This window comes from Panthera pardus, unplaced genomic scaffold (assembly GCF_024362965.1).
Source record: "Panthera pardus isolate Hobbes unplaced genomic scaffold, ASM2436296v1 HiC_scaffold_1, whole genome shotgun sequence".
Taxonomy (NCBI): Eukaryota; Metazoa; Chordata; class Mammalia; order Carnivora; family Felidae; genus Panthera; species Panthera pardus.
In genome coordinates, this window is record NW_026526654.1 from 2,607,606 (window position 1) to 2,632,624 (window position 25,019).

The 25,019-nt window shown below is 44.5% G+C and overlaps 1 protein-coding gene across 1 annotated transcript; it reads left to right on the plus strand.

The window, feature by feature from the left end:
* The first annotated feature begins 17,408 nt into the window (after positions 1-17,408).
* Positions 17,409-24,736, plus strand: LOC109260342 (putative butyrophilin-like protein 10). The gene is given in 9 exon segments (XM_053905504.1): positions 17,409-17,652; positions 19,139-19,267; positions 19,554-19,907; positions 20,376-20,642; positions 21,768-21,871; positions 21,874-21,982; positions 22,696-22,719; positions 23,651-24,219; positions 24,221-24,736. Coding segments are annotated over 8 exon segments (1,611 nt in total). The 5' UTR covers positions 17,409-17,652; positions 19,139-19,173; the 3' UTR covers positions 24,311-24,736.
* Positions 24,737-25,019: the final 283 nt, after the last annotated feature.

Below are 25,019 nucleotides of genomic sequence, written 5' to 3' on the forward strand. Positions count from 1 at the left end.
AGTGAGGAGTGATAGCACATGAGCAGACTTGTTTGTCTTGGGGCACAGAAAAGAAACCCATGGTTTAAGGAGCCCTTAGAATGTAGAAGGGCAAGCCTTTGAGTCCTGCCAAACAGCAGGGACCTACTGGAACTCTCTCTGCGTGGAGCGGCTGGTGAGCACCATGGTTTACATTCTCCCTCCACCTTCATGGCATGGATGGAAGCAGGATCCAGGGGCTGTCAGTGGCCTGAGCCTCTAGCCCACACCAGTCCCAGCCATCCCACCAAGGTGGTGCCCGCACGGCACCAATGGAGACAATCCTGATCAGTGCTCAGTACATCTCCAACTGTCATGCCAAGGTGACACGTGCACAAAGCACCCAGAACACTCCAAGCCCACACCACTTAGGCTGCAGAAGGCTTGCTACAACATGTCAGGGGGAAGAGTGATCCAGATCCACTTGGGTCATGTCTGTGTCAGCTCCAGCCACCCTGTCAGGGGACTGACTGAATGAAGCACCTCAGCAACCTCCAGCCCACACCCTGCTTCAGTTCCAACCACCATACCAGGAGCACCCCAGGACATTCTGGCCCATGCTGGCCTCAGCTCTAGTTGTCTGCAGCATTGAACACCTCAGGACAACCAGTCATGCCCAGTTCAGCTGCTGCTGCCCTTCTAGGGTCCCCTCTGCAAGGAGCAGCACAGGAAGCCTGCATCTGCCCCACCTCATCTTCAGCCAATCCTCAGAATGCCCCCTGTGCAGAGCACCTGGGACCACCCCGCCACCGCCCTACATCAGGTGCAGACACCCCACTATAACCACACCCTGAAGAAAAAGTTCTAAGACACTTACACTGAGATGTGCAAGGCTGCCCCTCCCAACCAAACAGCAGCAGAGGCAAATGGCACATAGCTTTTATTTCATGTTCTCCAGGAATAAACATCAAAGCATGTCAAAGCATGGGAGGAAAACACAAAGAGCTTCCAGACATAGACCACACATACATCTGTTGTATATGTGAAACAGGTGGATGTGCAGTTTCAAGGTCTGCCAGGTGATTATAGTGGGTCTGTTCCCTCACTGGCTCCTGGAAGATCATGGGTCTCTCTTCTTATACTATCACCTTCAACAGCCTTGAGACCAGAACATTGCTGACCTTTCAGCAATTACCCCATTCACTTTCCCAGGGCCTACAATACACTCAATAAAAATAACTCCAAATCTCACCCCTTTTGTTTTTCATTAGCAGGACCAGAAGTTGTCATGGAAGTGGTGAGCATCTGGGTATTGGTAAGAACACCTTGGGTGACTTGTTAGAGGAGCAAATAGACATCATCATTTTGAACAACTGCAACAAAAAAACATAGGATTATTAGCAGTAGTATAATAGTGTTAAACCAGGAGTATAGTTTGAACCTGGAGAACCAGTTTTTTTAGTTTTTCCAGTTAGAAAGTCATTGAGAATGTTAATGAGGCCTGTTGGCCTTCTTGCTGAGGCTCTTGTAATTGCTTTTGCAATCTATTTTTAAATTGTCAGTGGGGACATTCAGGGACGAGTCAAATGCCCGATTAGGATGTCTATACATTTGATTCCAGGTCTCATTGTGTAAAGTGGAAGTGATGCAGTAAGTTGCGAAACCTGAGTCACATATAAGTTGTGATAATGTCCATAAGGCCTGTTGATGTTCTCCTAGCCTGGCAAACAATGACCTCTAATGCCTGAAGTCAGGAAAGAATTTGTTGATCAATTCTTGTTTTTTCTAAATCTAATGTTGTGTTTTGCATATATTGATTTATTTGATGTGCAGTCTGTAAGGAGATAGCTAAGGAGGAAACTGCTGTAGCTGCTGTTGCTGCAAGAGCTGTAGTGGTTAAAATAGCCATCAACAAATGCCTAGAAACCTTTTGGTTTCTCATAATGCTATTGCATTCAGCAGCCTTGAGACCAGAACATTGTTGACAATGTAATGATTATAAAGATGCTCAGTGAACTGAATAGAACAGTGGGAGAACTCACGGAGAGCTTCATACAAGATATAAAAGATTAAAAAAAACAACCAAACAGAGTTGAAGAATACAATAACTGGAATAAAAAATACACTCCAGGGAATCAACAATAGATTAGTAGATGCAAAAAATGGGTCAACAATGTGGAAGAAACAGTAATGGAAAGTACACAAGATGAATAACAAAAATGAAAAAGAATTTTTAAAAAATGAGGACAGGCTAAGGGAACTCTTGGACAACATTAAGTGAACAAACATTTGTATTGTGCATCAGCTGGAGAAGAGAGACAGAGAAATAAAGGGACAGAAAAATTATTTAAAGACATAATAGCTGTAAAATTCCCTAATCTATGTAAGGAAACATTCAGGTTCAGGAATCACAAAGAGTTCCAAACAAGATGAACTCAATGAGTTTCACACCAAAATATAATAATAATGTCTACAGTTAAGGAAAAAGAGATTATTAAAAGTAGCAAGAGAGAGGTACCAGATTACGTACAAGGGAAACCTCATAAGGCCATGAGATGATTTTTACTAGGAACTTTGCAGACAAGAGAGAAATGGCATAATATATTCAGAGTTGAAAGGAAAAAAACATATAACGAGGAATATTTTACTTGGAAAGGTTATCATTTAGAATTGAAGGAGAGAGGAACAGTTGGGTGGCTCAGTCAGTTAAGCATCTGACGTTGGCTCAGGTCATGATCTCAACAGTTCGTGAGTTGAGCCCGGCATTGAGCTCTGTGCTGACAGCTTAGATCCTGGAGCCTGCTTCACATTCTGTGTCTCCCTCTCTCTCTGCCCCCCCCCAAAACTAAATAAACATTAAAAGAATTAGAGGGGCACCTGGGTGGCTCAGTTGGCTGGGCGTCCAACTTCAGCCCAGGTCATGATCTCGTGGTTATGAGTTTGAGCCCCACGTCAGGCTCTGTGCTGACAGCTCAGAGCCTGGAGCCTGCTTTGGATTCTGTGTCTCCCTCTCTCTCTGCCCCTCCCTAGCTCATGGTCACACTCTCTCTCTGTCAAAAATAAATAAACTTACAAAAACATTTTTTTTAAAGTTAGAATTGAAGGAGAGAGAAAAATTTTCCCAGACAAACAAAAATAAAGGAGTTCATCACCACTAAGCCAGTCTTCCAAGAAAAGTTACACAGACTTCCTTTTTTTTAAAAAAGATTTTATGTTAATTCCAATTATCTAACATAGAGTGTAATACTAGATTTGGGTGTACAATATATTGATTCAACACTTTCATACAATACCCTCATCACAAGTGCCCTCCTTAATCCCCATCACCTGTTTAACCCAACCCCACACTCACCTTTGGGAATCATCAGTTTGTTCTCTATAGTTAAGAGTCTGTTTCCTGGTTTACCTCTCTCTCTCTTTTTCTCCCTTTGCTTGTTTTTTTTTTTCCTTAAATTACACATGGGAGTGAAATCATATGGTATTTGTCTTTCTCTGACTTATTTCACTTAGCATACTACTCTCTAGCTTCATCCATGTCATTGCAAATGGCAAGATACCATTCTTTTTAATGGTTGAGTAATATTCCTCTGTGTGTGTGTGTGTGTGTGTGTGTGTGTGTGTGTGTAGCACATGTTTATCCATTCATCAGTCAACGGACATTTGGGCTGTTTCTATAATTTGGTTATGGTAGATGATGCTGCTATTAACATCAGGATGCATGTATCCCTTTGAATTAGTATTTTTATATTATTTGGGTAAATAACTAGTAGTGCAATTTCTAGATTATACTTCCATTTTTATTTTTTTTAAGTTTTTATTCAAATTATAGTTAGTTAACATACAATATAATGTTAGTTTCAGGTGTAGAATTTAGTGATTCAAAATGCACATACAACATGCAGTGCTCATCACAAGTGCCCGCCTTAGCCCCCATCACCTATTTAACCCATTCCCCCACCCACCAGGGTAGTTCTATTGTTTCCACAGTGTTTCCTTCATATTTTTTCCACAGTATAAAGGGACTTCTTTAAGTGGAAAATAAAACATCATAATTAGAAGAAAATGATGAATAAAAAGGTATAAAATATGATAACATACACAAAATCTGGAGGGAGGTGTAAGAAAAAGTTCTTTTACAAAATGTTTGACTTAAGTGACCATCAACTTAATATAGACTGCTATATAGTGAAGATGCCCTATATAACCTCGTGGTAACCCCAAACCCCAAACCTATAATAGAGACATAACAAAAAATAAAGAGAAAGAAAGTCAAACATAACACCACAGAAAGTCATCAATCACAAGGACAAAAAGGAAAAGAAGAAAATAACAAAGAAGAACCACAAAAAAATTCCATAAAACAATTAACAAAATGGCAATAAGCACCTAATTATCAGTAATTACAAATGGAAATAGTCTGAATGCTCCAATCAAAATACAGAGGGTAGTATAATGGATAAAAAAAATGAGAACCATCTATTTGCTGTTTTCAAGAGACTCACTTCATACCATAGATACATACTGGATGGAAGGATGAAATAAAAATATTGTCTGCAAGAGAGGGGAGTTAAGATGGTGGAATATTAGAGGGGCCCTATGCTTCCCTTGTCCCTTGAAAACAGAAAATTATCAAATACTTCTGAACACCCAAGACATCCATCTGAGGACTGAGAGAACAAGCTGCACAACTGGAGGGACAAAAGAGGCCACATCATGGAAAGTAGGAGCTGCACAGAGGTGAATTGGGGGAGGAAAGAATTGCAGATGCTGCAGAGGGGAAGGAGCCCTGATCAGAACCATACAGAGAGAGAGAGAACACAGTGTGCAGGTGATTGCATAAGAAAAACTCTCTCCCAAAATCATCGACTGGGGAAATGAGAAGGACTGATTATCACAAGTTTTTACAAGTAGCAGAGCTCGAAGTCTTAAGTTTTAGAGTCTACAACATCAACTGAAGTCGACTCTGCTAGGTGTAGCAGTGCTCCTGCAGAGAAGGAAAGCAGGCACATTTTCACTCTTCACAGATGACATGATATTTCACATTCAAAACCTGAAAGTCTTCACCAAGAAACTGCTAGAGCTGATACATGAATTCAGCAAAGTCAAAGGATATAAGTTCAATGTACAGAAATCGGTTGCATTTCAATACACCAATAATGACACAGAAAGAGAGTTTTCAAGGAATCAATCCCACTTACAATTTCACAAAAACCATCAGATACCTAGGAATAAATCTAACCAAAGAGGTAAAATATCCTAAAATTTCTTAAATATCCTAAAGTCTTAAAATATCTGAAACAATCCTAAAATTTTTATGGGACCAGAAAAGACCCTGCATAGCAAAGTGATGTTGAAAAAGAAAACCAAAGCTGCAAGTATCACAATTTCAGACTTTAAGCTGTATTACAAAGTTGTAATCATCAAGACAGTATGGTTACTGGCACAACAACAGACACATAGATCAATGGAATAGAAAAGAGAATTCAGAAATGGACCCACAAATATATAGCCAATTAATCTTTGACAAAGCAGGAAACAGTATCCAATGGAAAAAAGACAGGTTTTTTTTCAGCAAATTGTGCTGACAGAACTGTACAGCAACATGCAGAAGAATGTACACTTATGCCATACACAAAAATAAATTCAAAATGGATGAAAGTCCTAAATGTGAGACAGAAAATAATCAAAATCCTAGAGGATAAACAGGTATCAACATCTTTGACCTACGCTTCAGCAACTTCTTACTTGGCATGTCTTTAGAGGCAAGGGAAACAAAAGCAAAAATAAACGATTGGGACCTCATCAAGATAAAAACTTCTTCACAGTGAAGGAAACAATTCAACAAAACTATTAGGCAACCAATGAAATGGGAGAAGATATTTACAAATCACATACCAGGTAAAGGGTTAATATCCAAAATCTATAAAGAACTTAACAAACTCAACACCCAAAAAAAACAATCAAGTGACGATATGGGCAGAGGACATGAATAGACACTTTTCCAAAGACATCCAGATGGCTAACATTACTCATCATTGGGGAAATACAAATCAAAACCACAATGAGATACCACCTCATACTAGTCAGAATGGTTAAAATGAACAACTCAGGAAACAACAGATATTGGTGAGGATGTGGAGAAAGGGAACCCTCTTGTACAGTTGATGGGAATGCAAACTGGTGCAGCCACTCTGGAAAACAATATGGAGGTTCATGAAAAAATCAAAAATAGAACGACCCTATGACCCAGCAAATGGCTCTACTAGGAACTTGTCCAAAAGACACAAAAATGCTGATTCAAAGGGGCACATGTACCCCCAATGTTTATAACAGCGCTATCTACAACAGCCAAACTGTAGAAAGTGCCCGTATGCCCATCGACTGAATAGTGGATAAAGAGATGTGATATATATATATATATATACATATACATACATATATATTATATATATATATATACACACGCGCGTGCGCATGCACACACACACACACACACACACACACACACAGGAATACTACTTCACAATGAAAAAAATGAAAACTTGCCTTTTTTTATCATTTAATAGGTAGAATTTTTCTTCTTTTGTTTTTTTTTAATGAAATTTATTGTCAAATTGATTTCCATACAACACCCAGTGCTCATCCCAACAGGTGCCCTCCTCAATGCTCATCACCCACCCACCCGTCCCTCCTACCCCCCACAAACCCTCATTTTGTTCTCAGTTTGTAGGAGTCTCTTATGTTTTGGCTCCCTCCCTCTCTAACCATTTTTTCTTTCCTTCACCTCCCCCATGGTCTTCTGTTAAGTTTCTCAGGATCCACATAGGAGAGAAAATATATGGAATCTGTCCTTCTCTGTATGACTTATTTCACTCAACATAACACTCTCCAGTTCCATCCACGTTGCTACAAAAGACCATATTTCATTCTTTCTCATTGCCACGTAGTATTCCATTGTGTATATAAACCACAATTTCTTTATCCATTCATCAGTTGATGGACATTGAGGCTCTTTCCATAATTTAGCTATTGTTGAGAGTGCTGCTATAAACATTGGGGTGCAAGTGCCTTATGCATCAGCACTCCTGAATCCCTTGGGTAAATTCCTAGTAGTGCTACTGCTGGGTCGTAAGGTAGATCTGTTTTTAATTTTTGGACGAACATCCACACTGTTTTCCAGAGCTGCTACACCAGTTTGCATTCCCACCAACAGTGCAAGAGGGTTCCCGTTTCTCCACATCCTCGCCAGCATCTGTAGTCTTCTGTTTTGTTCATTTTAACCACTCTGGTGTGAGGTGATATCTGAGTGTAGTTTTGATTTGTATTTCCCTGATGAGGAGCAATGTTGAGCATCTTTTCATGTGCCTGTTGGCCATCCGGATGTCTTCTTTAGAGAAGTGTCTATTCATGTTTTCTGCCCATTTCTTCACTGGGTTATTTGTTTTTCGGGTGTGGAGTTTGGTGAGCTCTTTATAGATTTTGGATACTAGCCCTTTGTCCGATATGTCATTTGCAAATATCTTTTCCCATTCCGTTGGTTGCCTTTTAGTTTTGTTGATTGTTTCTTTTGCTGCGTGGAAGCTTTTTTATCTTCATGAGGTCCCAATCATTCATTTTTGCTTTTAATTCCCTCGCCTTTGGGGATGTGTCAATAAGAAAGTGCTGCGGCTGAGGTCAGAGAGGTCTTTTCCTGCTTTCTCCTCTAGGGTTTTGATGGTTTCCTGTCTCACATTCAGACCCTTTATCCATTTTGAGTTTGCTTTTATGAATGGTATAAGAAAGTGGTCTAGTTTCATTCTTCTGCATGTTGCTGTCCAGTTCTCCCAGCACCATTTGTTAAAGAGATTGTCTTTTTTCCATTGGATATTCTTTCCTGCTTTGTCAAAGATTAGTTGGCCATACTTTTGTGGGTCCAATTCTGGGGTCTCTATTCTATTCCATTGGTCTATGTGTCTGTTTCTGTGCCAATACCATGCTGTCTTGATGATTACAGCTTTGTAGTAGAGGCTCAAGTCTGGGATTGTGATGCCTCCTGCTTTGGTCTTCTTCAAAATTACTTTGGCTATTCGGGGCATTTTGTGGTTCCATACAAATTTTAGAATTGCTTTTTCCAGCTTAGAGAAGAATGCTGGTGCAATTTTGATTGGGATTGCATTGAATGTGTAGATAGCTTTGGGTAGTATTGACATTTTAACAATATTTATTCTTCCTATCCGTGAGCATGGGATGTTTTTCCATTTCTTTATATCTTCTTCAGTTTCCTTCCTAAGCTTTCTATAGTTTTCAGCATACAGATCATTTACATCTTTGGTTAGGTTTATTCCTAGGTATTTTATGCTTCCAGGTGCAATTGTGAATGGGATCAGTTTCTTGATTTGTCTTTCTCTTGCTTCATTATTAGTGTATAAGAATGCAACTGATTTCTGTACATTGATTTTGTATCCTGCGACTTTGCTGAATTCACATATCAGTTCTAGCAGACTTTTGATGGAGTCTATCAGGTTTTCCATGTATAATATCATGTCATCTGCAAAAAGTGAAAGCTTAACTTCATCGTTGTCAATTTTCATGCATTTGATTTCCTTTTGTTGTCTGATTGCTGATGCTAGAACTTCCAACACTATGTTAAACAACATCGGTGAGAGTGGACATCCCTGTCATGTTCCTGATCTCAGGGAGAAAGCTCTCAGTTTTCCCCATGGAGGATGATATTAGCTGTGGGCTTTTCATAAATGACTTTTATGATGTTTAAGTATGTTCCTTCTATCCCTATTTTCTTGAGGGTTTTTATTAAGAAAGGATGCTGAATTTTGTCAAATGCTTTTTCTGCATCGATTGACAGGATCATATGGTTCTCATCTTTTCTTTTATTAATGTGATGTAACACATTGATTGATTTGCAAATGTTGAACCAGCCCTGCAGCCCAGGAATGAATCCCACTTGATCATGGTGAATAATTCTTTTTATATACTGTTGAATTCGATTTGCTAGTATCTTATGGAGAATTTTTGCATCCATATTCATCAGGGATATTGGCCTGTAGTTCTCTTTTTTGCTGGGTCTCTGTATGGTTTAGGAATCAAAGTAATGCTGGCTTTATAGAATGAGTCTGGATGTTTTCCCTCCCTTTCCATTTTTTGGAATAGCTTGAGAAGGATAGGTATTATCTCTGCTTTAAATGTCTGGTAGAATTCCTCTGGGAAGCCATCTGGTCCTGGACTCTTCTTTGTTGGGAGATTTTTGATGACTGATTCAATTTCTTCATTGGTTATGGGTCTGGTCAAGTTTCTATTTCTTCCTGTTTGAGTTTTGGAAGTGTGAGGGTGTTTAGGAATTTGTCCATTTCTTCCAGGTTGTCCAGTTTGTTGCCATATAATTCTTCATAGTATTCCCTGATAATTGCTTGTATTTCTGAGGGATTGGTTGTAATAATTCCATTTTCATTCAATGATTTTATCTATTTGGGTCCTCTCACTTTTCTTTTTGAGAAGCCTGGCTAGAGGTTTATCAATTTTGTTTATTTTTTCAAAAAACAAACTCTTTGTTTCATTGATAGGCTCTACAGTTTTTTTTTAGATTCTATATTGTTTATTCCTGCTCTGATCTTTATTATTTCTCTTCTTCTGCTGGGCTTGGCGTGTTTTTGTTGTTCTGCTTCTATTTCTTTTAGGTGTGCTGTTAGATCTTGTATTTGGGATTTTTCTTCTTTCTTGAGATAGGCCTGCATTGCAATGTATTCTCCTCTCAGGACTGCCTTCGCTGCTTCCCAAAGCATTTGGATTGTTGTATTTTCATTTTCATTTGTTTCCATATATTTTTTAAAATTTCTTCTCTAATTGCCTGGTTGACCCATTAATTCTTTAGAGGGTGTTCTTTAACCTCCATGCTTTTGGAGGCTTTCCAGACTTTTTCCTGTGGTTGATTTCAAGTTTCATAGCATTGTTGTCTGAAAGTGTGCATGGTATGATCTCAACTCTTTTTTACTTATGAAGGGCTGTTTTGTGACCCAGTATATGATCTCTCTTGAGGAATGTTCCATGTGTACTTGAGAAGAAAGTATATTCTGTTGCTTTGGGATGCAGAATTCTAAATATATCTGTCAAGGCCATCTGATCCAATGTATCATTCAGGGCCCTTGTTTCTTTATTGATCCTGTGTCTAGATGATCTATCCATTACTGTAAGTGGGGTATTAGAGTCCCCTGCAATTACCACATTCTTATCAATAAGGTTGCTTATGTTTGTGATTAATTGTTTTACATATTTGGGGGGTCCCGTATTTGGCACATAGACATTTATAATTGTTGGCTCTTCCTGATGGATAGATCATGTAATTATTATATAATGCCTTTCTTCATCTCTTCTTACAGCCTTTAATTTAAAGTCCAGTTTGTCTGATATAAGTATGGCACTCCAGCTTTCTTTTGGCTTCTAGTAGCATGATAGATAGTTCTCCATCCCCTCACTCTCAATCTGAAGGTGTCCTCAGGTGTAAAAGAGTCTCTTGTAGACAGCAAATAGATGGGTCTTGTTTTTTTTTTGTTTGTTTGTTTTTGTTTTTTTATCCATTGTGATACCCTATGTCTTTTGGTTGGAGCATTTAGTCCATTTACATTCAGTGTTATTATTGAAAGATATGGGTTTAGAGTCATTGTGATGTCTGTAGGTTTCATGCTTGTAGTGGTGTCTGGTAGTTTGTAGTCCTTGCCACATTTCACTCACAGAATCCCCCTTAGGATCTCTTGCAGGGCTGGTTTAACGCTGATGAATTCCTTTAGTTTTTGTTTGTTTGGGAAAACCTTTATCTCTCCTTCTATTCTGAATGACAGACTTGCTGGATAAAAGATTCTCGGCTGCATATTTTTTCTGTTCATCACATTGAAGGTGTTCTGCCATTCCTTTCTGGCCTGCCAAGTTTCAGTGGATATGTCTGCCACTAGTCTTATGGGTCTTCCTTTGTAAGTTAGAGCCTGTTTATCCCTGGTTGCTTTCAAAATTCTCTCTTTATCCTTGTATTTTGCTAGTTTCAATACGATATGTCATGCAGAAGATCGATTCAAGTTACGTCTGAAGGGAGTTTCTGTGCCTCTTGGATTTCAATGCCTTTTCCTTCCCCAGATCAGGTAAGTTCTCAGGTATGATTTGTTCAAGTACACCTTCATCCCCTTTCTCTCTCTCTTCCTCCCCTGGAATTCCTATGATACGGATATTGTCCCATTTAATTGCATCACTTAGTTCTCTAATTCTCCCCTCATACTCCTGAATTTTTTTATTTCTTTTTCTCAGTTTCCTTTTTTTCCCATAATTTTATCTACTAATTCACCTATTCTCTCCTCTGCCTCTTCAATCCATACTGTGGTCTCCCCCATTTTATTTTGCGGCTCATTTATAGCATTTTTTAGCTCCTCATGACTATTTCTTGGTCCCTTGATCTCTGTAGCAATAGATCCTTTGTCGTCCTCTATGCTTTTTTCAAGCCCAACATTAATTTTATGACTATTAGTGTAAATTCTTGTTCAGTTATATTGCTGAAATAGGTTTTGATCAATTCGTAGCTTTGTTTTTCTCAATTGAGGATGATATTAGCCGTGGGTCTTTCATATATGGCCATATTATGTTGAGGTATGTTCCCTCTAGCCCTACTTTGTTGACTGTTTTTATCAAGAATAGATGCTGTGTTTTGTCAAATGCTTTTTCTGGATCTACTGAGAGGACTGTATGGCTTTTACTCTTTCTTCTATTAATGGCATGTTTCACATGGAATGACTTCCAAATATTGAATCACCTTTGCAGCCCAGGAATAAATCCCACTCTATAGTGATGAATACTTCTTTTAATGTACTGTTGGATTCTATCCGCTAGTATCTTGTTGAGATGGTTTGCATCCAGGTTCATCAGGGATTTTAGTGGGGTCTTTGGTTTTAGAATCAAGGTAATCCTTGCCTCATAGAATGAATTTGGAACTTTTCCTTCCATTTCTACTTGTTTGGAACTGTTTGCGAATAGTATTAACTCTTCTCTAAATGTCTGGTATAATTCCACTAGGAAGTCATCTGGCCCTCGATTTTTGTGTCCTGGGAGATTTTTTATTACTGATTCAATTTCTTTGAGAGTTATGCATGCATTGCTTTGAGATGAATATGGATGCAAAAATTCTCCATAAGATACTAGCAAATCGAATTCAACAGCATATAAAAAGAATTATTCACCATGATCAAGTGGGATTCATTCCTGGGCTGCAGGGCTGGTTCAACATTTGCAAATCAATCAATGTGATACATCACATTAATAAAACAAAAGAAAAGAACCATATGATCCTGTCAATCGATGCAGAAAAAGCATTTGACAAAATTCAGCATCCTTTCTTAATAAAAATCCTCAAGAAAGTCGGGATAGAAGGAACATACTTAAACATCATAAAAGTCATTTATGAAAAGCCCACAGCTAATATCATCCTCCATGGGGAAAAACTGAGAGCTTTCTCCCTGAGATCAGGAACATGACAAGGATATCCACTCTCACCGCTGTTGTTTAACACAGTGTTGGGAATTCTGGCATCAGCAATCAGACAACAAAAGGAAATCAAATGCATGAAAATTGGCAAAGATGAAGTCAAGGTTTCACTTTTTGCAGATGACATGATATTATACATGGAAAACCTGATAGACTCCATCAAAAGTCTGCTAGAACTGATACATGAATTCAGCAAAGTCGCAGGATACAAAATCAATGTACAGAAATCAGTTGCATTCTCATACACTAACAAGGAAGCAACAGAAAGCCAAAAAAAAAAAAAAAACCGATCCTATTCACAATTGCAACAAGAATCATAAAATACGTAGGAATAAACCTAACCTAAGATGTAGAAGTTCTGTACGCTGAAAACTATAGAAAGCTTAGGAAGGAAATTGAAGAGGATATAAATAAATGGAAAAAAACATTCCATGCTCACGGATAGGAAGAATAAATATTGTTAAAATGTCAATACTACCCAAAGCTATCTACACATTCAATGCAATCCCAATCAAAATTGCACCAGCATTCTTCTCTAAGCTGGAACAAGCAATCCTAAAATTTGTATGGAACCACAAAAAGCCCGAATAGCCAAAGTAATTTTGAAGAAGAAGACCAAAGCAGGAGGCATCACACCCCAGACTTGAGCCTCTACTACAAAGCTGTAATCATCAAGACAGCATGGTATTGGCACAAAAACAGACACATAGACCAATGGAATAGAATAGAGACCCCAGAATTGGACCCACAAAAGTATGGCCAACTAATCTTTGACAAAGCAGGAAAGAATATCCAATGGAAAAAAGACAATCTCTTTAACAAATGGTGCTGGGAGAACTGGACAGCAACATGCAGAAGAATGAAACTAGACCACTTTCTTACACCATTCACAAAAACAAACTCAAAATGGATAAAGGGTCTGAATGTGAGACAGGAAACCATCAAAACCCTAGAGGAGAAAGCAGGAAAAGACCTCTCTGACCTCAGCCGCAGCACTTTCTTATTGACACATCCCCAAAGGCGAGGGAATTAAAAGCAAAAAATGAATGATTGGGACCTCATGAAGATTAAAAGGTTCTGCACTGCAAAGGAAACAATCAACAAAACTAAAAGGCAACCGATGGAATGGCAAAAGATATTTGCAGAAGATATTTGCGTATCGGACAAAGGGCTAGCATCCAAAATCTATAAAGAACTCACCAAACTCCACACCCAAAAAACAAATAACCCAGTGAAGAAATGGGTAGAACACACGAATAGACACTTGTCTAAAGAAGACATTCAGATGGCCAACAGGCTCATGAAAAGATGCTCAACATTGCTCCTCATCAGGGAAATACAAATCAAAACCACACCTAGGTATCACCTCATGCCAGTCAGAGTGGCTAAAATGAACAAAATCAGGAGACTATACATCCTGACAAAGATGTGGAGAAATGAGAACACTCCTGCATTTTTGGGGGGAATGCAAACTGGTCGAGCTGCTCTGGAAAACAGTGTGGGTGTTCGTCCAAATATTAAAAACGGATCTACCCTATGACCCAGCAGTAGCACTGCTAGGAATTCACCCAAGGGATACAGAAGTGCTGATACATAGGGGCACTTGTACCCCAATGTTTATAGCAGCATTTTCAACAATAACCAAATTATGGAAAGAGCCTCAATGTCCATCAACTGATGAATGGATAAAGAAATTATGGTTTATATACACAATGGAATACTACATGGCAATGATAAAGAATGAAATATGGCCTTTTGTAGCAACGTGGATCGAACTGGAGAATATTATGCTAAGTGAAAGAAGTCATACAGAGAAAAAGATACCATATATTTTCACTGTTATGTGGATCCTGAGAAACTTAACATAAGACCATGGGGGAGGGGAAGGAAAAATAAATTAGATAGGAAGGGAGCCAAAACATAAGAGACTCTTAAAAACTGAGAACAAAATGAGGGTTGATGGGGGGTGGGAGTGAGGGGAGGGTGGGTGATGGATATTGAGGAGGGCACCTGTTGGGATGAGCACTGGGTGTTGTATGGAAACCAATATGACAATAAATTTCATATCAAAAAAAAAAGGAAAGAGAGGAGGTGAAGGGAGGAGAGAGAAGAAGCAGATGAGGACAGGGAAGGTAGGAGGGGGAAGTGAGGGAAGAGGGGGAGGGGAGAATAGGGAGAAAGAGGGGGAGTAGAATGAAGAGGTGGAGGAAGGGAATGGAGGAGAAGGAGTATGGAGAGTAGGAGGGGAGGGGAGGAATGAGAGGGGAGGAGACGTGAGGGAGGGGAGAAGAGGAGGAGGAGGGGAGGGCAAAGAATGAGGGAGGAGGACAGGGAGGGGAGTAGGGGTGGGGAAGTGGAGGAGTAAGGAGAGGAGGATTGGGAAATGAAGAGGAGGAGGGGGAGGGGAGGTCGGAGAGGTGAGCACCAGGAGGAGGAGGAAGGCGAGGGAAGGGGAGGGAAGCCAGACATTAACCGCCCCTCTCCACCACCCCACCCCCACCCCACCCCGGCTCCATAGGAGGTAAGGGAGAGTTTCCTCCTTATACTCATGAGAGCCTTCCCAGGACCACAAAGGCCCACACAGAGGGTTGTGGGTAAGAACCACCACCAGGCACTGGATGACCCAAGCCCTTGCCTTCCCAGGGCCACAAAGACCCCACACAGAGGTGTGTGGGTAAGGACAACCACCAGGCACTGGATGACCCAAGCCCTTGCCTACCCAGGACCACAAAGGCCCCAGGCTGAGGGTTGTGGGAAAGAACTACCACTGGGCACTGCATGAACCAAGCACTTGCCTTCCCGGGGACACAAAGGACCCATGCAGAGGAATGTTGATAAGAACTACCACCAGGAACTGGATGACCCAAGCGCTTCATTCCATTGATACCGCGGTATTTCTCTGAGGACATCTCACCTTTCCTCCCCGCCCCAACCACATGGCACCTGCACCGTCCGCCTAAGGGACGCTCCCCTCCACCCCCAGCTGCTTCTTTCCCTGGAGGAGTCCCCGAGGATCTTCCTGGTGGAGGCATTGCCCTCTTGTTCACTGAGGTCAGTGCAGGAGACGCAAGGACCTCTCGGAGATCACGTGACAAAGGACCTAATGTGCAGAAGGAACCCTCCCATTGTAGGACTGGAGGCCAGGGAGCCAGAGGAGGGGGTGGGTCCTGCAAGGGGGTGGCCCAGGTGGTGCCTGCGGCCAAGCCATAAGTCCCAGTGGACTTGGAGAGCTGAGCCAAGTACCCGTGATGGGGTGGGGGGAGGGCACACACCAGCTTAAATGCTGGGAGGACCCAAAAAGACACTGTGAACACAGCCCAGGGCAGGAAGCAAGAGGCTGGCGTGTGGCAGGGGCAGGTGGGCGCGGGGTGGGGGTGGGGGGGGACGGGGAGGGGCCCTTCAGCTCTCCTAGGGCCTCTGCCCTCTGTAGGACAGACCCTGCAGGGAGCCAGGCTCAAGGCAGGTGCAGGTGTGCGTGGACCACGCAAGCTCACTGAGTCCTGGCGCATCCCTGGAGCAGAGTGCTGGACTGCACACGCATCCCTGCAGGGGGCGCCCGGGAGCCTGCAACTTGGAGATTTCCCTTCTACCTTATGTGTTTTCCATTTGTTTTTTTCTTTTTTTCAAGTTGCGGTGACATTCCCATAACACAAAGTCAACCACATTGAAGTGAACGATCCAGTGACATGCAGCACACTGATACAGGCTTGTACGGCCACCACCTGGGTTTCGTGCCAGAACAAACCCCGAACTGCTTTGTGGTTATATTTCCCCCTCATCCCCACTGCCTGACAACCATCAATCTGCTCTCTGTCTGTCTGCATGTACCTGTCCTGGACATGCCATGGCAATGGGACACTACAGTCTGGGGCCCCCTGTGTCCTTCCTTCCACCTTGACTCAGGGAGCCCGTCCCCATCTGGGGTTTATCACTACCCCTGAGGGCCTTGGTGCCATCTCCAGGAGCTCTTCCCACTCAGGTAAAAGGCTGCGGACCATGTGCATGCTCACCAAGGACCACTTGTCCAGGTGCGCCCACCTTCAGGATCCATTCCATCACGGCTGCCAAACCCCTTAGGTGCTTCCTCTAATGTCACATCCCCAGTCCTCCATCCTGACTCAGAAGTATACCCAACCTGGGTTTTAGATGATGTCATTATCTGCTTAAAGCAATGCACGGGGAGATGAAAATGAGTGGCAGCATAACTCTTCGTATTTATATAGAACAGGGGAGCAACTTGATTACCAAATAGTTCGCTCTCCTTATAGGAACACAGAGGACGGTGTGGGTTGGCAGCATCAGCCCCTGTGTGAGCACGGATTTGGGAAGGGGACACAAAACTCAGTCCATAAAAATCTGCTGAATTCAACCAAATATCCCACCTCCAGGAGGGACACAAACTTTCCCTAACTGTTTTTTTCCCTCCAAAACTCTCCCAGAAAATGTGTAGACTTTTGGGTCAACAGGAGGGAAGAACAGGTAGAGTTCAGGCCAGTGTCTTACTCACACAAGGGGTAATGGGGCCGAGTGTTCTGAGCCCAGCCCAAGTCAGGTCCCCAATGAGGAAAGACTGTCATGGCCCCAGACATGGAGGAGGAGGTGGCCTGATTTCCTGCACAGGAGTCTGGCGTGGGGGGCAAATGCTAGAATTTGACCAACTTCAACCTGAACATGAGAAACTTTCCCAAAGGGACCAGGCCCAGCCTGTCCAGGACTGGAGGTGTTTGATAATGCAGAAACTTTATCTGAGTCCTCCAGCCTCTGCCCTTGGCCTGCATCCACGCACTCAAGAGCCAGGTCTCCACCTAGGGGCTCCTGGCACCAGCCCAGACAGCCATCCCCACCCCAGGGGTTCCTTGCTGGGTCTTTCTCTCTCCCCTTATCTCCTGCTACCAGGGCCTTGCTCCCCAACACTCAGTGTGTTCAGTTCTGTCAAACACACCCTTTAAGAAGCCCTTGGTTTGTTTATTTTTTTGTTGCACCTTCCAGAAAGGCACAGTTGATCATTTTTCCAGAAAGTCCTAGGATTCTACAGAAGCTGGGGAGCTCAGCCGCTGTTCTCTCCTATCACATCTGGAAGACTTGTTCTACACCTTTCCTGGAACTTGTGGAGAAGTCAAGCGATCCCCTCAAGGCCACAGAATCTCCCTGGGAAGCCCTCCAGTCCTACTACTTGGAAAGGTGAGTACTTTCTATTTTAAGGGCACTCATCCACATGTCTGTGTTCTCCACCTCTCCCCTATTCTTGAGTGACAGGGAGACCCCAGTGGCTTTGACCAAAGGAAGGCAAACACGGAAGAGAATGAGGGCAAGTGCCAACATACCTCCTCATGCCAGTCCTGCATGAGGAGGTGCTGGGCCGAATCACCCAGACCAGCACATGTGGTTCAGAACACTTGTTCTCAAAGCTGAGTTCATAAATATAAATCTTTGGAGCATGCTGGCCTCAGGCCATGTCTGTCTAGGAGCCCTCTGGCTCGAGTGCTCCTTCCTCCAACTGCGAGTTTCCTTGGGCTGTCAGGGGGTTGACAGAGGTACTTCTGGCCTTGGAGTCACCCGACTAGGGGGTGGCTTTTCTCTCCCAGCGTGCTCATGTTCCATGACAGAGCACAGCCAGAGGTCGGGCAAGGCTCCTACACAAACAGGTGAGGAGACAGAGCCCGTTCACAGGAGGATGTGTCCATGGTGTTTTGCAGACACATGACCACAAGAGAAAGGTCATCCACAAGTAGGTGGACACAAGAGCAGGTGGTCACTGTTGTGTCTCTGTCTCTAGGGTAAGCAACTTGTGCAGGAGTAAGAGGGGCCAAGATAGTGAAAAGGGACCTTTCTCTCCCCTAGCCATGTTTCCTTCACTTCTGTTAGCCTCCCAGTGTTGACTCATCCCCCACCAAGACAGAGAGAGAGAGAGAACAAGAAAGAGAGACAGAGAGAGATAGAGTAGTAGAGAGAAAGAGAGAGAGACAGAGACAGACAGGGACAGAGAGAGAAACAGGGAGAGACAGGGAGAGAAGCTGAGAAACACAAAGACAGAAACCGAGACTAACAGAAGCAGACAGACAGACTGGAACAGAGAGAGACAGAGACAGAAACAGAGACAGAGACAGAGACAGAAACAGAAACAGAGAGAGACAGAGATAGAAACCAAGAGAGACGGTGACATACAGAGATAGAGACAGAGACAGGAACAGAGAGAGACAGAGACAGAAACAGAAACAGAGAGAAACAAAGGGAGACAGAGACAGAGAGTGACAGAGACAGAAAAAAAAAGGAAAGAGACAGACAGACATAGTTGGAGAGAGACATAGAAACCAAGAGAGGCTGAGATACAGAGAGAGACAGATACAGAAACAGAGAGACAGAGACAGAGACAGGGAAAGACAGAGATGGACAAAGAGACACACAGACAGAGACAGACAGAGACAAAGACAGAAATAGAGACAGAGACAGAGAGAGATAGAAACAGAGAGACAGAGACAGAGAGAGAGAGACAAAGATAGAAACAGAAGGAGAAAGACAGAGACAGAAACTGAGAGAGACAGAGACAGAAAGAGAGTCAGAGACAGAGACATAGACAGACAGGTACAGAGAGAAACAGAGAAATACAGAGAGACAGAGACAGAAACCAAGAGAGACAGAAATTAACTCAGTCCTGCCCTGTCTCCAGTGTCTGGGGCTCAGGCCTCTCTGTCTCCAGCAGCCATGGCAAACACACAAGGTCGAGACATCTTTCCACCCAGCTGCTCCATCATCTTCCTCCTCCTGCAGCTTCTGTCCTACAGCCTCTCTGCAAAGGGTAGGAGAGCTCCCCATGTCCCTTCCCCATGTTAGGAGGGAACCCCATGCATGGACAGGAACACAGTAGAGGGCTGAACTTGATCCAAGCAGTCCTTCCCTAGGGACCCTGGGCACCAGCATGGGGTGGTGGTAGGGAACCTGGGTGTGGGTGGGTGTCCCCTGGGCATGGGCAGGGGGAGACACTGGGCACAGTTTAGGGGGGGGACCTTGTGCCCGGTGGGGTGGATGGCCCGTGGTTTCCTCTCATCTGGCCTAACCCATGCTTTCTGCTATGACCTCATAAGGGAAAACCGATTTCTCTGTCTCTGGTCCCGGCCAACCGGTCCTGGCTATGGTGGGGGAAACTGCGAAGCTGCAATGCCATCTGTCCCTCAATATCAGTGCGGAGGACATGGAGGTGAGGTGGTACAGGGAGGAGCCGTCCCCAGCCGTGCACCTGAGCAAGAAAGGCACGGACATGCCTGAAGAGCAGATGTGGCAGTATAAGGGCAGGACGACCTTCCGGACAGCTGGCCCGGCCAAGGACCAAGCTGTGCTGACCATACACAACGTCACCGTGTTCGATAACGGGACCTTCCACTGCGAGTTCAAAGACAGCACAGGGTCTGCAGATGCCACCCTGTGGCTGAGAGTGGCAGGTGAGGGTTGCTGCTGGGGCCCCTGACCTTCTCCTGGTCTGCCTGAGACCTTTTTCCCCCAGCTGCAGATCGTCCCATTATGACCCAAGCCTGGGCGCTTCCCACAGCGGGCGCTAATGTGTTTCACAAGGACAGGTACATTCAGGACACCTAGCTCCTTTTCAAAGTTACCCCCACTGTCCCGGAGAGAGGGATAGCAGAGGTAGGGATGGGAGGACAAAGGCAGAAAGAGACACAGAGAGGAAAAGACACCGATTTTGCAATACAGGAAAGGTATTTGATCTTCCTGGGCCTTTTCTGTTTTGTTCTGTGGTTTCTCAGAAGAGGGTAGCATATATGGCATATAAATATTACACAAAGCAAGTAGTCTGAAAAACCCTGATACCTGTTGGAAATTTTCAGGATCTGTGCTTTTCTGTCAGAAATGGTAATGGTTGCAGAGGCTGCAAAGCCTGTCTCTTCCCACAGGGCTGGGCTCTGAGCCCAGAATCCAAGTGCGAGCTGGCCGGGATGAAGGTATCAGGGCAGAGTGCACCTCGGAGGGCTGGTACCCAGAGCCCCGGGTGGAGTGGAGAGACTTCAGGGGACAGACCCTACCTTCCACGACCAACCTCACAGTGTCACCGACGGGCCTCTTTGCGGTGGTGTCCAATGTGACTGTCTGGGACAGGGGCATGGGGAACCTCTCTTGCTCTATCTCCAACCCCTTCCTCCAGGAGAGGATGGAGACCAAGAGCCACATACCTGGTAAGTGTTCTGCTCCATTCAACCTCAAGATCTCTGAGCACCCCAGACAGTCAGTAGTTAATATCCAATACTCCCCATAGTTCCTTGTGATGAGACCTTGTGAGATCTAGTCTGTCAGCTTCCAGCTATACAACACAGTAGTTAACTATAGTTTCCATGCTGTATGTCACCTCCTTGGGACTTATTTTATAACTGAAAGTTTGCACCTTTGACCCTCTTCACCCATTAGCTTCCCGATCTCTCACCTCTGGAAACCACCAATCTGTTCTCTCTGTCTATGACTAGGCTTTCTGGTTTTCTGGAGGTTTGGATGGTGTTTTGTTTCATTTTAGATTTAACTTATCGGTGAGATCCTACACATTTTTCCCTGTCGAACCTCACTTAGCAAAGTGCCCTCAGGTGCATCCATATTGTAGAAAATGCCTGGATTTCCTTCTTGGTTATAGCTGAATAGCAGCCCTTTGTACAAATTATATATATATATATATATATATATATATATATATATATATATATATATATATAATTTTCTTTATCCTTTCATCCATAGGTGGACACTTGGGCTGTTTCCATATCTTGACTATTGTAAATAACACTGCAATAAATGTAGGGGTGCATTATCTTTCTCAGTTAATATTTTTGTTTTCTTTGGATTAATACCCAGAAGTGGATTGATGTGGTAGTTCTATTTTTATTTTGGGGGGGGGGGATGTCCATCATCTTCTCCACAGTGACTGCACGGATAGCTCCTTTCGTATTAGCAGTAAACAGTATTCCCTTGTCTGGATGAACCACAGCCTGTTTATGCATTCACATTCTGAAGGACACCTGGGGGCTTCCAAGTTTCACTCTGTATAAAATTTTCCTTCTAAACAACCTCAAGTTTCATAAAATTTGCAGGAATGATACACAGAATGCAGACCCACTCAGTATTTAACCTTTTGCCATTTGTCTACCATCTCTCTCCTGTGTGTCTGTCCATGTCTGTCTGTGCAAAGGCACACACATGTTTTCAGGTCATGTTAGGTTAGTTCACAAGCACCTGTCCCCTGACTCATTAACCCTGTGGCTTGTGTGCCCTAAGAACACAGGTGCTCTCTTACCCTGGTATTCTTGCCTCCCCAAACTCTCTTTTAGCTCAGATGCCCAAAAGTTTCCCATCAATGGCATGGAGGGCAGTGGTGCCTGTGATCCTCATTGTGGTGGGGCTTGTAGCAGCTGTCTTGTGGCAGGAGCCACCTGTCTTTTCTGGAAACGTCAGAGGGACAGGAATAGGGTGCAGCTGGAAGAAGAGAGACTGAACAGAGAAGAGGAACAGCTGTCCCAAGGTAAGCAGGCCCCAGTGGGACAGACGTGCCCCTTCCAGCCAGAGCACTTATGTAGAGCCCTGCATGAAGGCTCTCCTTCATGCACCCTCAAGCACAGGAGGAATGGGAGAGACCTGCCCAGGCCCCAGCTCAGGGACTTCCCACCTACCATATGCCCAGTGAGATCCTCCATCACTAAGAGGTGCTTGGCTGCTCTTCACTGGGTGACTTGGGGAAGGCTGGCAGGTCTCTGCTATGGAGACAGATGTGAGCTTGAACCTGGGAAAGTCTATCAGTCGAGGGTGATGACAACATCCTGAAAATGCTCAAGCAACAAATACAGCAGCAAGCCTGTCACCTGAGAGGATCTTGTTGTGAGCGCGGGGATCATCATCAGTATGGATCATTCCACTCGCCTGTCTGCTCTCCTCCCTGCCTCCTGTGTCCTTGCTCATAGCTGTCAGGCCCCAATCTGGGGAACAGGTCAGAGATGTGTCTTTATGACAGACATGGGAAGGCTGGGCCATCAGGCCTGCCCCACAAAACCTTTCCCTAGGAATACAGTGACCTGGATTGTTTTTTGGGCACTGAAGAAGGGATATTTGCTCTTCCTTTACAGGGTCCTTGCGAGAGCTCATTACATCCTGTTTTGACTTAGCTTCACAGAACATGAGCTTTCGCCCCATCTGGTCAGTGCAAACCCTACAGTTTCACATCTTTCTGTTTCATTTCAGGCTGGCCAGAGGACATCATCTATGGTGAGGACCATGCTGGGGGCTGGAAGGGTCTGCTCCCTGCATGTGTGTTTATGGGTGCATGTGTGAGTGCATGTATGTGTGGGTGTTATGTGTGCATGTTGTACATTTATGTGCTCATGTGTGTGTGCATGTTATGCACATATGTGCATGTGTTTCCATGTGTGTGTGTGCAGTGTGTACAAGTATGTGCATTTGTGCATGTGTGTTCATGTGTGCCTTGTATGCACATGCACTCCCCAGGGCCTCAGAACGGGGCTGGATTTGGAGATGGGGTCTTTACAGAGGTGGTTCAGGTAGAAGGAAGTCACTAGGGTAGGCCCTGATCCCATCTGATCCCTGATCCCATCCCTTTCTGTGTGTATGTGCATGTGCATATGGGTGCTGTGTTTGCATGTTGTACATCTATGTGCATGTGTGTGTTTGTGTGTATGTGTGCACATACACTCATGTGTATGCACATGGGCTCATGTGTATGTGCACGTGTGTGCACACATGTGTGATCCATTCTATTGCAGAGTGCAGAAATGCTGTGCTAAATGCTGGTTCCATGGCTGTAAACACCAAGTTTAGCTGCCCTGAGAGACCTTAGCTCCTGTTTACTACCTGAGGGACAGACGGGGTGCAGAGCCTGGGCAGCAAGAGAGCCCGATCTTCTGAGGCACAGTCACTGTGGGGGACACTGTTAACACAGAGAGTGCAGAGCCAGGACACTGTCTCAGTGGGAAGTGTGGGGTGTGTGCACAGGGTCCTGGACAGAGAATGGTGACACACAGGGAGCCACCTCTGCTGCTCTGGGATGGCCTGTGTGCACAGGGTCCTGGACAGAGAATGGGGACGCACAGGGACTCCCAAGGAGGCATGGTTCCACCTCCATGCAGGAGCATAGGTGGGGACCCTAACCCCTAAATCTGATCCTCTCCTCTTCCCACAGTGAGCCCATCCCTGGACCCCGACACTGCAAGCCCCAAGCTCGCTCTCTCTGAGGACAGGAAGACTGTGAGGCGGCTGTTCTTTGAACAAGAGCTGCCCAACGCCCCCAGCAGATTCGACCGGGACCCCTGTGTGCTGGGCCTGGAGCAGTTCTCAGCTGGGAGGTATTACTGGGAGGTCCAGGTGGGGCACAGGAAGACCTGGAACCTGGGCGTGTGTCTGGAGAGCTTGGATTGGACGGGAAGGATCCTCAAGGCCCCCCAGCACGGACTTTGGGCCCTGGAGCTGTACAAGAAGGGGTTCTGGGCGCTTGCCTTCCCAAGAGTTCACCTGCACCCTTCGGGGCCCCTGCATCGTGTGGGCGTTTTCCTGGACTGTGATGCAGGCAGAATCTCCTTCTACAGCATGGGCAATGGATCCTTTGTCTACGCGTTCTCTGGACTGTCCTTCTCGGCACCCCTGAGGCCATTCTTCTGCCTCTCGACACACGACCCCAGCCCCCTGACCATCTGTTCAGAACGGCAGCCCCCAGAGGCCTTGAGGCCTCCTCAGGGTGAGGGACAGGACAGGGTGGGAACCCTCCTCCAGCAAGACCCATGATCTCTCTGCTCCAGCCTGTCACCGATTTGGGGGAGATGTATACATTCTAAGTCCCAGCTAGATCACATACAAGGCTAAACCTTTCTGAATAATCCCCTATTACCTTCATTTTCCTTCCCTGTAAAATACTGGCAGTATATTATGGGCTGAATCATGTCCCCTCCAGTTCACATGTTGAAGCTCCAATCCCCAGGGCCTCAGAACGGGGCTGGATTTGGAGATGGGGTCTTTACAGAGGTGGTTCAGGTAAAAGGAAGTCACTAGGGTAGGCCCTGATCCCATCTGATCCCATGTGACTGGGGTCCTTAATAGAAGAGGGGATCAGGGCATAGACACACACAGGGGACAACCGTGTAAGGACATGGGGAGGAGATGGCATGTGCACGCCAGGGAGAGAGGCCTCAGGAGGAACCAGCCCTGCCCACACCTGGATCTCATGCTTCCAGTTCCCAGGACTGGGAAAAAATAAATGCGTTGTTTAAACCTCCCAGTCTGTGGTATTTGTTACAGAGACCAAGCTGACTGTTACACTATATCATTACATGCTGTGGGGTGATTTTCTGAAATGAATTTGGGGCATATGTTTAATGTTGAGCCTAGTGCCAGACATGAAGTAGTTGCTCTGTAAATACTAGCCTTGCTCATTCCCTCCTCTCCCACCTTCTTCCTGCCCACCCCCCCCTCCTACCTACCCACTTCCCCTTCTCCTCCACTCTCCAACACTCACAAAGTCCTAGTCATCTGGTCTACCCTGGATGCCTCTGTCTTCC